Source organism: Cricetulus griseus, assembly GCF_003668045.3.
Source record: "Cricetulus griseus strain 17A/GY chromosome 1 unlocalized genomic scaffold, alternate assembly CriGri-PICRH-1.0 chr1_1, whole genome shotgun sequence".
NCBI classification, from domain to species: domain Eukaryota; kingdom Metazoa; phylum Chordata; class Mammalia; order Rodentia; family Cricetidae; genus Cricetulus; species Cricetulus griseus.
In genome coordinates, this window is record NW_023276807.1 from 138,229,049 (window position 1) to 138,245,754 (window position 16,706).

At 36.6% G+C, this 16,706-nt stretch overlaps 1 protein-coding gene across 10 annotated transcripts in view; it reads right to left on the bottom strand.

The window, feature by feature from the left end:
• Gabra4 (gamma-aminobutyric acid type A receptor subunit alpha4) overlaps positions 1-16,706 on the bottom strand; it is a 68,992-nt gene that overhangs the window by 31,598 nt on the left and 20,688 nt on the right. For 4 of the 10 annotated variants that reach the window (XM_035452781.1, XM_035452783.1, XM_027390837.2 and 1 more), the window contains 2 exons: positions 15,450-15,602; positions 8,367-8,626 (listed from right to left, as the gene is read on the bottom strand). The exons of 1 other annotated variant lie outside the window; for it this stretch is intronic. In XM_035452781.1, the coding sequence (XP_035308672.1) occupies positions 8,367-8,626; positions 15,450-15,602 (413 nt within the window). The remainder of the gene's footprint in view (positions 1-8,366; positions 8,627-15,449; positions 15,603-16,706) is intronic. 5 more of the 10 variants (XM_035452785.1, XM_035452784.1, XM_035452786.1 and 2 more) reach the window with 4 other exon arrangements.

Here is a 16,706-nt window from a genome sequence, read left to right on the forward strand (position 1 = left end):
TCTTGTGGGCCATTTCATTGCCCCCATTTTATATGCAAAGACATCTGAGACCATGTCTTTGAGATTCAGCAGCTGACTCAGAATTAATTCCATACAGGAAATAAGATTAGAGCTAGTGTCTGAGGAATGAGTATTAAGAGGAGATTCTCAGAAGGGCATGCAAGGTATGTCTTGGATTATTTATATATTATTTTTCATGTCACCTTTTTTATTTGAGACTGTAAGCAGAGAAAGTAATTCTTTGTTTTTTTCAAATAACTTTGCTAGAACCTATGTGTAGTTTAAAACTAAAAAACATATATAGTAGACAGGAAAAGTGAAATGAAAATAAAGACAAAGATGAATTAGGTGAACGGAAAGCATGTGTAGGTGGGGGAGAGGTATGGATTCACGGATTGAAAAAGAAAAACCTAATCAGTATTGTTTTAAAGGATGATGTTCTTCTTTGGAAACCAGAACTACTTAGGTTGTTCACCAAATGTGCTTCCTTTTCCTTGTAAGTGATGCCAACACTGTCTCGCTCATCCTCAGTGTCCCCTATCCAACACATCTCATCAGTCACTATAACACATAATCTCAGCCTTGCCACTTCTCAGATAGAACAACAACGGAATCATAGGAATTAACTTCCTCTTTGGTGAAACATGGATTAAATTAGCTAATACTTTATAATTTATTAGAAGTGATAACCTAGTAGGTTATCTATAAAAGTTTTTTATTATCACAAGAAAAAACGTATAATACTGTGCAATAATCAAGTATTCATAAAAATTATGAACAAAACAGGATTGCTGCATTCATAAAGTCACTGCTTCTGCTATTACTTACATAAGGCTTGTTGTCAATATTCTGTTGCTAGAGCAGGCTGTCATTTCTTCAAAGTTGATAAGTTACCCATGGTCTAATAAATAAAGCCCCATCCATTCTTCTCCAAGAAAATCTTACTTACTTCAGTGGATCACAAATACATGAAGACAAAACAATTTTTTCATCTTTTTTATAATTAATTTATTCTTTTTTATTTTTATATTTACATTTTTTCCATTTTTATTTAAATTAGAAATGAGATTGTTTTACATGTCAATCCCAGTTCCCTCTCCTTCCCATCCTCCCCTGCTCCACATTAACACCCTACCTATCCCATACCCTTTCTGCTCCCAAAGAAGGGTGAGGCCTTCAATGGGGGATCTTCAGAGTCTGTCATATTTTTTGGGATAGGACCTAGGCCTTCCCCCATGTGTCCAGGCTTAGGGAGTATCCCTGTATGTGGAATGGGCTCCCAGAGTCCATTCCTATGCTAGGGATAAGTACTGATCTACTACAAGAAGGCCCATAGATTTCTGAGGCCTCCTTATTAACACCCGTGTTCATGGGGTCTGGATCAATCCTATGTTGGTTTCTCAGCTACCATTCTGGGGAAAATGAGCTCAGTATTAAAACTCAAATCACACATAAGACTTCATACAGTTATAGTGGGAGACTTCAATAGCTCACTCTCACTACTACACAGGACCACCAGACAGAAACTTAACAAAGAGACAAATGAACTAACAGAAGTTATGGCCCAATTGAGTTTAACAGACATCTATAGAACATTCCATCAAAACACAAAAGAATATATCTTCTTTTCAGCTCTACATGGAACCTTCTCTAAAATCGACCACATACTCAGCAACATAGCAAACCTCAACAGGAACAAAAAATTGAAATAACCCCCTGTGTCTTATCAGGCCACCATGCTTTAAAGTTAGAATTTAACACCAACACAAACTGCAGAAAACCTACAAACTCATGGAAATTGAACAATGCCCAATTGCACTATTCCTAGGTCAAGAAAGAAATTAAAGACTTCCCAGAAAAAATGAAAATGAAGACACAACATACCCAAACTTATGGGAAACTTGGAAATCAGTACTAAGAGGAAAGTTCATAGCTGTAAGTGATCACATGAAGAAACTAGAGAATAGTCACACAAGAGAATTGAGAGCACAACTGAAAGCTCTAGAACAAATAGAAGAAAATTCACTGCGGAGGAGTAGACACCAGGAAATAATCAAACTGAAGGCAGAAATCAATAAAGTCCAAACAAAGAAAACAGTAGAAAGAATCTATGTAACAAAGAAGTGGTTCTTGAAGAAAATCAACAAGATAGAAAAACCCTTATCCAAACTAACCAAAAGCCAAAAGATAGAGAGAGAACATGCAAAATAACAAAATCAGAAATGAAAAGGGGGACAAGACAATAGACACTGAGGAAATCCAGAGAATCATCAGGTCATAATTTGAAAACCTGTATCCACAAAATTCAAAAATTTAAAGGAAATGGAAAACTTTCTGGATAGATATCACTTACCCCAATGGAATCAAGAACAGATAAGCAACTTAAACAGATTTTAACCCCTAATGCAATAGAAGCAGTCATCAAAAGTCTCCCAACAACAACAACAAAGCCCAGGGCCAGATGGCTTCAGTGCAGAATTTTACCAGAAATTCAAAGAAGAGCTAATACCAATACTCGTCAAATTGTTCCACACAATAGAAGAAGAAGGTTCATTGCCAAACTTTTTACGAGGCTACAATTACCTTGGTACCCAAGACACACAAAGACACAACTAAGAAAGAGAACTACAGACCATCATCCCTCATGAACATTGATGCAAAAATATTCAAGAAAATACTGGCTAACAGAATCCAAGAACATATAAGAAAAATCATATACTATGATCAAGGAGGCTTCATCCCTCAATGCAGGGTTGGCTCAACATTCAAAAATCTATCAATGTAATCAACCATATAAAAATAGTGCAAAAAAACTCCCACATGATCATCTCACTAGATGCTGTAAAAGCCTTTGACAAAATCCAATAGCCCTTTATGATAAAGGTACTGGAGAGATCAGTAATAACAGGTACATACCTGAACATAATAAAAACAATATACAGTAAACCAACAGCCAACATCAAACTAAATGGAGACAGACTCAACATGATTCCTCTAAAATCAGGAACAAGACAAGGCTGTCCACTCTCTCCATATCTCTTCAATATTGTACTTGAAGTTCTAGCTGGAGCAATAAGACAACAAAAGGAGATCAAGGAGACACAAATTGAAAAGAAAGAAGTCAAACTTTCACTGTTTGCAGATGATATGATAGTTTACATAAATGACCCAAAAACTACTAAGGAACTTCTGCAGCTGATAAACACCTTCAGCAAAGTGACAAGATTAACTTGTCAAGATACAAGATTAACTCAAGAAAATCAGTAGCCCTACTATGTATAAATGATAAATGTGCTGAGAAAGAAATCAGAGAAACATCACCCTTTACAATAGCCACAAAAAAACATAAAATATCTTGGGGTAACACTAACCAAACAAGTGAAAGATCTGTATGGCAAGAACTTTGAGTCTTTAAAGAAAGAAATTACAGAAGATATCAGAAAAATGGAAAGATCTCCCATGTTCTTGGATAGGTAGGATCAACATAGTAAAAATGGCAATCTTGCCAAAAGCAATCTACAGATGCAACCCACATCAAAATACTGGCACAATTCTTCAAAGACCTTGAAAGAACAATATTTAAATTTATATGGAGAAACAAAAGACCTAGGATAGCAAAAACAATCCTGTACAATAATTGAACTTTTGGGGGCATCACCATCCCTGACTTCAAGCTCTATTATAGAGCTATAGTCATGAAAACAGTTTGATACTGGCACAAAAATATACAGGTAGATAAATGCAATCCAGTTGAAAACCCTGATATTAACCCACATACCTACAAAAACCTGATTTTTGATAAAGAAGCTAAAGCTATACAATGGAATAAAGAAAGCATCTTCAACAAATGGTGTGGCATAACTGGATGCTGGCATATAGAAGACTGAAGATAGATCCATGTCCATCACCATGCACAAAACTTAAGTCTAAATGGATCAAAGACCTCAACAAAAATCTAGCCACATTGAACCTCTTAGAAGAGAAAATAGGAAGTACCCTTGAACGAATTGGTACAGGAGACGTCTTCCTAAACATAACACCAGTAGCACAGACACTGAGATCAACAATTAATAAATGGCATCTCCTGAAACTGAAAACTTCTGTAAGGTAAAGAACAAGTCAATAAGACAAAAATGGCATCCCACAGAATGGAAAAAGATATTCACCAACCCAAATCCAACAGAGGGCTGATCTCCAAAATTTACAAAAAACTCAAGAAGCTAGTTTCCAAAACACCAAATAATCCAATTATAAAGTGGGGTACAGAACTAAATAGAGAATTCTCAATAGAGGTATCTAAAATGGCTGAAAGACACATAAGAAAGTGCTCAACATCCTTAGTCATCAGGGAATTGCGAATCTAAACAACTCTGAGATACCATCTTACTTCTGTCAGAATGGCTAAATTCAAAAAACACCAATGACAGTGTATGCTGGAAAGGATTTGGAGAAAGGAGAACACTCCTCCACTGCTCGTGGGAATGCCAACTTGTACAGCCCCTTTGGTAATCAGTGTGTCAATTCCTTGGAAAAATGGGAATCAGTCTAACCACAAGAGCTATCAATTCCACTCTTAGGCATATACCCAAAAGAAGCACATTCATACAACATCTGTTTGACTATGTTCATAGCAGCATTATTTGTAATAGCCAGAACCTGGAAGCAACCTAGATGCCCCTCAACTGAAGAATGGATAGAGAGAATATGGTACATTTACATAATGGAGTACTACTCAGCGGGGGAATAAACAAAACAATGCAATCTTGAAATTTGCAAGCAAATGGATGGAACTAGAAGAATCTGTTCTCAGTGAGGTAACCCAGGAGGTAACCCAAAACAAGTTTGTTTTGTTTTTTTCGAGATAGGGTTTCTCTGCATTGTTTTGGAGACTGTACTGGAACACACTCTGTAGACCAGGCCAGTCTCAAACTCACAGAGATCTGCCTGCCTCTGCCTCCCGAGTGCTGGGATTAAGTGAAATAACAGTGATTAAGTAAAATCAACTTTGTTGCTAAAGATAATAACTTTAACTACAAAGTTATAATTTAATTATAAATAATAAATCAGGGGACAATAAAATGTTATTCACATCAATATTTCTGAAGACATGCAATACAATAATTAGCAGAGTTAAATAAAAAAATCACATCTAGAAATTTTAATATTATCTTTATATTCTTATCTCAAAAGGGAAAACAATGTTACTCCAGAATATATAGCAAGTAATTCTGACAATATTAATCTCTAAATTATGCATCATAGAATTCTATACAGAAAAGATCTTCATTCACTAGGAAAAACCTTATTTTTAAATAAGAAGGCATGAAAATAAATTACTTTGCAATACTCAAGTATCTTGAAAAATGTAACAAATGTAAACTGCAGAAAGACATAAATTAACTCATAAATCAATCTTCAGAAAATAATAAACAGTAAAATAAACCTGAGATTCAGTGACTTAAAAGTGCAAGAAATAGATTCTACAGTGTCAATATGGTAAGCAAAAGACAATGGAACAGCAACAAAAGACAGAAGCTGTAACTTTACCTATGTGAAGTGGTAAAAGAGTAAAGCTTGAACAGTCACTTTTAAAACTGAAAAAATGTGAAAAATGCATTCGAAGCATTTGAAAATCTTGATGAATTCACTTAGAAGAAAATCCCAACTATTTAAATTACTTGATGAAAAGCATTCATTTCCTTAGATACTCTTATAGCATCTGGAGACTGTGGGAGACTGAAGTCTTGGGAGCAGAACCAAGACTGAAGGCATGGAATGGGTTAACACTGCAAAGATAGACTTTGAATCTCTAAAGGCTTCCCTATCCTTCATAGCATCCCCATTTAATACTCCAGGTGTTTCATTACTTGCATTAAAAGAAACTGTCTGTCTCCACTCCCTTGCCACATAGAAATAGATGAAATTTCCATAGTGTGAGATATTTTCTGGCTTTAAATATATATACATTGTTGATTCTCACCTTCTGTGCAATGCCTGGCCCATAACTGGCATTAAATATATATTTTTGAATGGATAAGTGAATAAATGAAGGGATGAGATACTACTTAGTAGAGGAGAAACCGGTTGATGATTTCTGTTACATTTTGGTTTGGATAAATGCAGACCAAGCAGTTTATAGTGTCATTCATGGAAATTACAGTTGGCTAGAGTACAAAACCACAGAGAACTGTCTATGTATACGAAAAAGAAGATGAAGGAAAGGAAATAAAAGAGAGTCCGAGGAACATAACAGAATACTGGAAGAGAGATGAAGAGGAAGAAAGGGGGAGAAAAAGTCTGTCTGATTATTCATGTTCTTGTACATTTTAATGCTTTTATACAATAAGAATCCATGTGGAAAAGAAAAAGAATCTTTGATAAGTCATATGAAAAAGGTGTTTTTGTTATGTTTTCTATATTCTCTTAGACATGTCCTTTAAAGAATGAATTATTCATTTGAATGTACTTCAGCTATAATTATGTATCATTTTGTTGTTAGGATTATTTTTTCTGTAATACAGGGAGCAATCCCATATGAAATGCAGAGCCATGTGAAGAACTAGCATTTTACTTTGGTCAATAACCTCTATAGAAGTGATCTTTTCAGCTCCCTCAACACCATTAACAGCTTCCTCTTATCATATATGTTCCATTTAGTCATTTCTGTGAAAAATACCTTTAACACTGAAAGAACTTTCAAACAAAAAATAGCCTATGCCATGCATCAAGGCTATGTATAGATTATTTAGCTTTTAAGTCCATATATAATGCATTAAAATATCTATATATCAGGAACAAGAATTATAGTTTAGGGTAGTGCCTGGGAGGGGTGGGTATAGGGAGAAAGATAGCTGACACTAAAGACCTTTAAAAAAAAAGTCATTTGGAAGCCTAGAATTGTAGAAGCCTCGTAAAATACATACATGCATACATATATACATGTGTGTGCAAAAAATAATTTAAATATTCTATAATGGGTTGACAAAGCCTTTACCAGACACAGGTTAACAAATAAAAAAGTTGACTGTCAAGAATGGGTTATCTCTTACAGAGTTCCTTGTCAATGAGGTCCGATAGACCCCCCAAATATTCATATTTCCCAGCTATGAACCCTTGGACTCTGAAAATATGCTAATTCCCTCAGTGGGTGACATTAATGTCATGGGAGTAACCAACCACTTTCTGATAAGATTTAAAGCACAGTCCACAAGATGAAAAACACCTACACAGGATCAGTATTTATTCCTAGTGTAAGAATGGACTTTGGGAGCCCATTGCATATAGAGGGATACTCTCTCAGCCTAGACACATGGGGGAGAGCCTAGGCCCTGCTCAAAATGATGTGACAGACTTCAAAGATCCCCCATCTCACCCTCCCTAGGGAGCAGAAAGGAGGTGGGATGGGAGTCGGTGGGGGGCAGGGGAGGGGGGGAGAGGGAGCTGGGATTGACATGTAAAACAAGATTGTTTCTAAATAAAAAGAGAAGAGGAAAAGGGGAAAATGAAGAAAAAACCCCTATACTTGCACCATTACTGGGGTCAAGAACCTGTAACTAGATAGGTCATAATCCCTATATTCTGTTCTATGTCCACAGTGTTAAACTGACTCCCCATGACTGGTTAACTCCACCACGCAGCTCTCAACCTTTATCAGACAGACTTCTTTCTTCAGTAGGTGGTGATTAACACTGAGACACACAACTAGCCAAGGTGCAAAGAATAAGAGACATTGGATGCTCAGCCCTATATGGAATACCTATATCACCATCTCTTCTCCCCAAGACCCAGGGGTTATTATGACTAAGGGAATGGGAAAAGTACAAGAGCCCAAGGTGATAAATGACTACCAGGAAACACTGCCACCTGGATGCAGCAGTAAAGGCTGCACATACGAACTCCCAATACCTGTACAAACTCAAAGAGGACCAAATCCCAACATGGGAAAGGGGATTGGCAATTTATAGTCTCTGGAAGAGGAATAGTTGGAATTATCTTTAAAATGTATGCCCTGGTAAGTAGATCAAGTTCCAATAAAAATCACACATCATAGAATATACAAGCAACCCAAATTGTACATGATGGCTTTTAAAAAAGAAAAGGATACAAAGTTGGGTGGATAGGGAACATGGGTTGGACCTGGGAGAAGTTAGAATGGGGTAAATATTATCAAAACACATCATATGATATTGTCAAATAACTAAAAAATAGCAAAACTATCAATGCATAAGTTACCATTTTATATTTTGCTAGACTTCTTCCATTCTTAGAAATTGTCATTGATATTTTCATGTTCTCTGTTTTCTAACTACAACAAAAAATTGACCAAGCAGCTAAAACTTTAGAAGGAAGGAGATGAAGTGAAATACCTGGAGAGAAGTTTCTGGATGATTTTCTTTCAGCACTGGAGCAGCTGGAATTTCTGGTGGAGGCTTTGATGTCTTCTTTTTGGCTTTCTGCATTTGAATGTTGGTGAAATAGTTGACAGCAGCAAACTCAATAAGAGCCGAAAATACAAAAGCAAAGCAGACAGCTATGAACCAATCCATGGCAGTTGCATAGGACACTTTGGGCAAAGAATGCCGGGCACTGATGCTTAGGGTGGTCATCGTGAGGACTGTGGTTATTCCTTTAATGTAAAAAAAGCAAAGACATAAAGCATTTTACTGCTATGTCTACAAAAAGACAAGCTAACCCAAAAGAATGAGGTGGGATGAGGTTGACAAAGTCACTACTAAGTGAAACCCACCACCTCTGATAGAGGGTTTGATCCTTCTGCTTCAGTGAAATCAGCACAGGTTCTGTAGTGAGAAAGAGATATGTTCAGTTCCTGGCTCTTTTAATCATCTGTTCAGTGTGACTTGGTTCAATATTGGAAAAGTTATTAGGACTTCTTTGCACATGCGAAGTTTACTACAAAAATAAAACTATGTAAAACTTTTATTGATTCTATATTGGAAGCTGAAACAATACACCTAAGGAATCAATATATAGACCACCCACGAATGATGACTCATTGAAACAGTGACTTCAGACAAGAATGGAAAGCTGGGCACATTCATTGGCCTTCAAAATGGGAGCATGAATATCCCAGGTAAACAAGACCCATTACCACTGATAATTATTGTCAGCAAAATCAAAAGTCGTGTGTAAGTTCTTATCATTAAATGACTGTAATATACTAAATAATGCATTCATTGTTTATCAAAACTACAAATATGCTCTGGCTAAATGTACTTCTGGAACAATTTAGCAAATGTGGGCATTTACCAAACATCAGTATACAACTTGAAGCAGAATAATTGCAATAAGAATAGAGCCCTTCTTCCATTAATTGTTTTTGTGAATAAAACTTTCAGAAAAAGTGCTGTCTTAACCTAGAGAAAAGGTTATCCTCCATTTTTAGTAGAAAAACACCGTGTGTCACTAGAACTACAGAAGGTGCTAATATTTTTCCCTATTTTCATGGACTTATATTTATTTAATCAGTATTATCTAGGTTACTCTGGAAATTCCCGGAGGACTTACTATATCCATTTTTACTCATTCTACATAACTCCTAGAACAGGTCCTGAAGTCGATACATCCAGGTACCTATGGATGATGGTGATGGTGGTAGCATAAATGATGGTGATGATGACAGTGATGAAGGCATCTTTACTTTATATGTCAATCCATGCCAACACCAGCTGAAAGGGAATTAATCTGTGTTCAACTGAAAAATATAGGATTTTTTGCAACAATAAAGGAGTAATCATATTTTGACTTGAAGAAACAATAATACTGTATCTTCAACTTAGACTCTGATATATTGTACCTTGGACCATCCCTTTACTGTTCCACATATATGACCCTAGGGAGAAGTGTAAGAGTAGCTTAAGATCATGCCTGAAAAACAAAAGCAATGATTTCATTATGACAGCTGATTTGTATTCATGTTTAAGGCTTAGCCATATTGGAATAAGTAGCAAACTTAGAATCAGACAAATTTCAAGATAGAAGGCCATTGGGAAAAAATCGGCACACCCAGCTTCCAGTTAGACTGAGTAGACTGTCCTTAGGAGGCATCATGTTGAATATTGCTTCAGAGATCACCAGCCATGTAGTTCTAGATGCATCATAAATGATGCCCAATAAACAAAAATCATTGTCTGTGTCCAATCTTTTTTCTCTAATTCCAGTCATTCCCTAAGCTGTTGGTTACTAGAAGATGGAAATTTGGAGCACCTGTGTATCACACGAGCTACAAATTTTTAAAGAATATTCTAAAACTATGCATCAGTATGTATTACATAAGTTGTTTAATATTTTAAGCATTTTCATAGCCAAAAGTATATTTTGAGATGTTATGATATATATATATATATGTATATATATGTATATATTTATATATATATATGTTTATATGCATGGGTATATGTACACATATGTATATGAACATATATGTATGATGTGTCTGCCATGCATGTAGGTGGCCAGAGGCCAGAAAGCTCATTGGAGTTCCTGGAGCTAGAGTGACAAAGCCACGCTAAGCCTATTGATGTGGATTCTGGAAACCATATGGGTTCTTTAGGAGAGCAGGAGGTTTTCTTAACCCCTAAGCTATCTCTTCAGCTCTCCTGAAGTACATTTTTAAAATCTTATTCCATTAAGCAGGTAGATTAACTGTATATCTACACCAATGGCACATAGTGAATTTGTCCAGCTTTTTCCTGAAAGAGATCTTCAAACATTTAGGCCTCATTTTAAACGTCAGAAATAAGGCAGAATTCCCCCCAAAGGCTGTAAAATAAGTAAATAACTACTAAAGTAATGTCAGAAATTTCAGCTACAAAGTTTAAAGATAAACTGTATTTGCTTTTGATCATAAAGATTTATCTGTAATGGACTATCAAGAATTCAAAAGTGTTCCACAAATTTGGTGGGCTTTTCCTAATGTGACAGAAATGATGCCAAAAGCATTTGCAAGTAAAAACATAAGAGTGTTTTCCAAATGACAATACTAGTCGCTATTCAGAAAAGCCTCCAGAGATCATACTTTGCTAAGCAAATGAAAGGTAAAATCAAATTTAAATACAAGGAGCTCAAGAGTCCCCTTGTTACTGTAAACTTCGTTCTTGTTGTGGGTGGTTGAATGATTTTTTTCTTCCTGCCAATGAAAGAGTCTTAATCTCACCTACTGTCATGTGAAAAAATTTTCTAGGTGATATTCAACAAGCAAAATACTAAGGTTATGAATTGGCTAATGACATTCAGTTGTTCAGAATCAGGTTGATGGCTTCCCTTAAATCACACTGCTTTATACCAACACAGTAGCATGCTACATATGGCTGTCTTACATTTTCTTTCATGGTTGTTTGGTTTATGGAATGGCCCTCTAGAGAGTATGGTAGCTATGTTGTAATGCTGACAAAATTGGGAATGTTGGCTGACAAGAACGATTGGCTCAAAATTAGTTTAAAATTTGACATCTCATAAGACATTAAAAGTTCTCCGTCTTGTGTCCAAATTGGAAGAAAACAGTAGGAATGTAGGAATGTGCAAATTTCCTTTCATCAGGTATAGTATTTGGCAGAATAAGCACTGATCAACAAGAAACAAAAGCTAACTCTTTTGATAAGAATCTCACCCTGAAAGCACTTCAAAGACAATCATTTTTTGTGTATTCAAGTATTGATGCCAGTCTGTGCATTTTAGACTGCTGAATATGCACCATATTGGCTGGCCCAGGAGTGGGGAAAGGAAATGAAGGAGTAGGCTAAGACTGTACACAAGAGTGAATTTTTGGCTGGCCATTCCTAGAAAATGAAATAGAAATGATTTCAATATGCCAGCTGGCATCTACTTGTGTTTAATGTTTAACCATAATGGAATAATTTAAAAAAAAACTTAAGAGTCAGACAAATTTCAAGATAGAATTCCACATATCCTATTTCTCAGACATGTGCTGCTTCAGGGTTTTGTTCACCCTGATGCTGTCTGTGACCCAGCACACTGTGTCTGTGTAAGTGAAAGGAGAGATGAGAGCCGAGGAAGGCAATACTAGCCTAAATCTCATATGGTAAGTTCATCAACCAACAATCATAAAATTATATGCGTTGTGTGCTAAGGATTTTTTTCAAATATTTTACTCAGATTAATGCATTCAATCATCTTAGCAACCCTAAGAGATAAAGCAATTCAGCTTATTTTAACATGTGAGTTACAGACAAAAGTGTGTGTGCGTGTGTGTAGATCCTGAAATTTTAAGATTTGTATGTGAACATGGTGTGGTATATGTCTGTTCATGTGTCCATATGTGTTTCTGCACATGTTCTTTCTCATGGATGCCAAGGAAAATACTAGGTGTCCTCCCCACCACCTTTATTTCTGAAGTCCAGGGCCTGGACTTCAGCATTTTGGCTACACCATCTTGCCAGTGAGCTCCAATGATCTCCCTGTCTCTGTCCCTTCAACCACCCTCATCAGTACAGGGTTACAGACACTTCATACTGCCCATAGATTTTATTTGGATGCTAAGGATCCAAGCTCAGGCAAGCATGCTTAAACAGCAAGCACTTTACCAATACAACCATTTCCCCTCATCCTTGATTACTCTATGCTAGAACAAGCTTTAGGACTTTCATATAACTCTCAGCCTCAGCTTCTTCCTCTTGCCTTGTCTGGCGCCTCTGAACATAATGTATTAAGGCTCCAACATCATTATGAGTGCTAAATAAGAAAAAGAATGCCAAGAACCTCAAACTATATGGGGAAATATGCCAGAAATACATTCTTCAAAACTAAGGAAACTGAGAATAAAATAAATCTCTTTGCTAGGTATGTATAGGAGAGCATATAGAATATATAGATTCTTATATTAAGCATTCCTTAAACCCTCACAAGTTCTTAGTTATTCTTTGATGGTCCCTGAATGAAAACTTCACCTATATTTATTTTTGTACATTGATCAGTCATGTTTCTAACTGACCACTGCACAAAGAAATCACTCTGATAATGTCTAGGAGCTGTATTAATCTATGGATATGGAAACACAAATTTAGAGGCAGTTTAATACTATATTAACTTGGTGTAATAATAGAAATAGTAGATTCACTCCTGGGATTTTCTCCAGTAGAGCAAGCCTTAAATGCTATCAGAAATTGGTTTGTTGCCCCACAGCATTCATGCAAACATTCTACACATGGGAATATACTGCTATGTTGGTCATTGTAGTTCACATGATTCACAGCTGGGTAAGACTGTTCATGACTTTTCTCCCCAGAAATCTACAAAGCACCCTCCATTACCATGAAAGCTAGCCAGCAAGGAGAAATCTTCCTGGTCAGTACCAACATGATTTCTCCAAGTCTTGTGACTAAAGTGTGCTCTGTCTCTAGCAATACTGTCTTACTATCATGTTCTGGTTGGCAACTAACACCCTGTATTATTTATGGGTTTTCTGAAACATACCTAACCAACAACTTGAGTGGTGGCATCCACCACTCAAATGACACAGGACATTTTTCTTTTTGACAATCTGTGGCTTCTGGAAGATAACATTCCAGTGGGAAGGGGATCAAGAGCCTCACCTCCTTACTGAGATCCATTGACAATTGATGGCTCCCTGGGAAAGGAGAGTTAGTTTTCTTTAAGGGTATGGTCCCTATTATGTCCACCATACTCCAGTGAATAACCCTACAAATGTAAGTACTGGTAGCACAAGTGGGGCTCTGTGGGCTTTGTTTTATGAGAGAGGGAAAGAAAGTGGAGGATGGATCTGGAAGGAATTTGATGGAATGGTAGGGGATGGTGAATATTATCAGAAGACACTGTATGAAATCTTTAAAAAAACTAATAACAATGTTTTTTTAAAAAAAAAAATCTTCACTAGTTTTGAAGGGGAAGTATATTAACTCAATGGATGGAGAAAGTAAGTGACATATTTGAGTTTTTAAACTCTAAACTTTCAATGTTACCAATTATTAGATATATTTTCTATATTTCATTTTCACATCTATATTTAGCAGTTAACAATTTTCTACAACTGCAATGTGCAGTCATTTAATTAAACTTTCAGAACATTATGAAGTAGCTTGAACCAAACCCTGCTTCTGACACTGGCTCCCTGTATGAGTTTTAACTATAATTCAAATACGGTCAGCATTGCAGGGTCACTGGGTATATGTGGAAGAAATACCTTTGTAGGAGGATTTCAGGTTTCTTGAGGACAACAAGACACTCCTGTCTCTGAAGATGGGGGTGCTATGGTTTGAATCCACAATGTTCTTAGTGGGTCATATTTTGAATTCTCTATTCCAGCTCGTATCAGTATGATGAAGATTGTGGAATCATTCTGAGGTAGGACATGACTGACTGATTATCAACAGATGGCCTCTGAAAGTTACTCCAGTCCTGGTAACAGCTGATGCTCTCTACTTCCTCTCCACAGAGGTGGCAGCAGACCTCTGATGTTCCTTCCAAGGCCAGTGCTGCTACTGTCTGCTTTATAATCTGTCTGAGATCATGAGCCAAAATAAACCCTGGCTCCCTGAACTGTTTTTGTTAGGGATTGTGGTTCTAGCAAAGTAAGGTGAAAGGCTGGCATAAATTCCTCACCAGCCTTCCTGCAACATGATAGAAAATATTGTGCCCTCAGTTAAATCCTAACTGAAAGGCAAAAGGAGAGATCAGCATCTCTTAGGAGACTTATGCCTGTATTCTGCAAGAAGTCGCTTCATTTCCGTTCTTTTTCCAACACTGAATGATGTTGATAAAGTTGAAAAAAATAAAGAATAGATAACTCTATTACAATAGATTTAATTATAAGTGATGTGACATGAAAGCATCCCAGATGTAGAAAAGACTTATTTAACACAAAAATGTTAAACCTGTACATTCCAAGAGGCTTATCATTTAGAACACTATAGAGGAACCATAATAGGAACAAAAAGAAAAAAAATACTAGTTTAGAAAAAAATGGAAGCTATACACATAGAATACACTGAGCTGAGAGACTACACACAGAATACCTTTCCATTCAATGTGTTTAATCCATTTGCATTTTGTTCCCTTTCACTAAAAAGCAGGTTCCTCTAAGGCTTTCATGTGCAGTCAGCCATGAATTTTATTTGTTTTATTTTAAGCATTTCATTTTAATACCTAGACATAATTTTAATTCAATTACACAGCACTAGGCTAGCAGCTCAAGAATGTCACTGGAAGTGACATTATATCCACATTTGCACTTGATTTTCACCTGACTGGTGAAAGGGACAGGCTGTCCTTATCTCTCCAAGCAGCAGTATGTTATAGTCACCAGTCAGAAATGAGCACTTAAATAGTTCCTTACTCAGTTTGGTTTGGTATACTAATGTGTAGTATTTTCTAAGAAACATCAAAGGGTTCTTCCCGTGAGTCACCATCAAAAATGTAATGTGAACAAAAATACCCAAGAAATAAATTGAAATTACCAAATACAGTTCTAGCTGGAACAGACTCCTTATTTATCCAGAAGGAAACTTGAGAAAGGATCACTGTCATAATGCAAGGGATATATGTCTGAATCATAAAATAGCCCATCTTCCTTCTGAGGTGGAAATAAACTGTCATAACAATGTATTCACCTGCCAGAAAAATAAAGAAAATACGTTATTGGTCCTGTAGTAAATTATTCAATTGCTACGAGATCTTATGCTAGACTAACAATCAGCACTCTTAGAAAAGGATTATCTTTTCTGCATATTTCAATGAGAAATGCATAGTTCCCTGTTGTGGATAAGAGAGCAAAAGAGAGGATGGCATTGAACATCATTATTATTCAGAAAAATGATGTTTTCTATTACAGATTAAGCAATTTAATAATGGGCTATGACTTCAAGAAATGAGTGTTTTTTGTTTTAAATGTCAAATATGCTAAACAATTAGCTTTCATTTTCAGTATTTGCATATATGTGTAGTGTATGAATATGTACATGTTCATGTGTGTGCACACACTGTATGTTCACTTTCATGTGGAAGCCAGAGATCAATGCTGGACATTGTGTGACTTATTCTGTTCTGTCCTATCTGTCTGTCTGTCTGTCTGTCCATCCATCCATTCATCTACCTGAGATAAACCTCGAGATAAACAATTCTTAAGACTAGTTGGCCAACAAACCCTCAGGATCTTTCTGTCTCTGCTTACACAGTGCTAAGATTGCAGGCACATGACATCACAACTAGCCAGTTTTGATGGGTCCTAGGGATCTGAACTCAGGTTCTTATGCTTCCACAGTGAGCACATCACCCACCGAGCAACCTATCCAAACACAATTGTCAGAAGTTTTAAAAGCAGAATTTACACTGCTCCATGAGCTCCCACTTGCAAAGGTCAGCTGTTTCTGTGGGTTTCCCCAACATGATCTTGACCCCTTTGCTCATCACTCCTCCCTCTATATAACTGGATTCCAGGAGTTCAGCTCAGTACTTAGCTGTGAATCTCTGCTTCACTACATAGGTGACTGAGGAAAGCTAAGAATGAGAGAGGTGCTTCTCCCCATGGAAGAGCAAGCCAATTAGTTGGCCCTGTCAAATAGTCAGTCCTGAACACACACACATACACATACACACACACACACACACACACACACACACACACACACACACACACACACACACAATATCAACTAAACATGCTGTATTTAGGAATAAACATATCTATATGTACATAAATGCATGGAATAGCAATT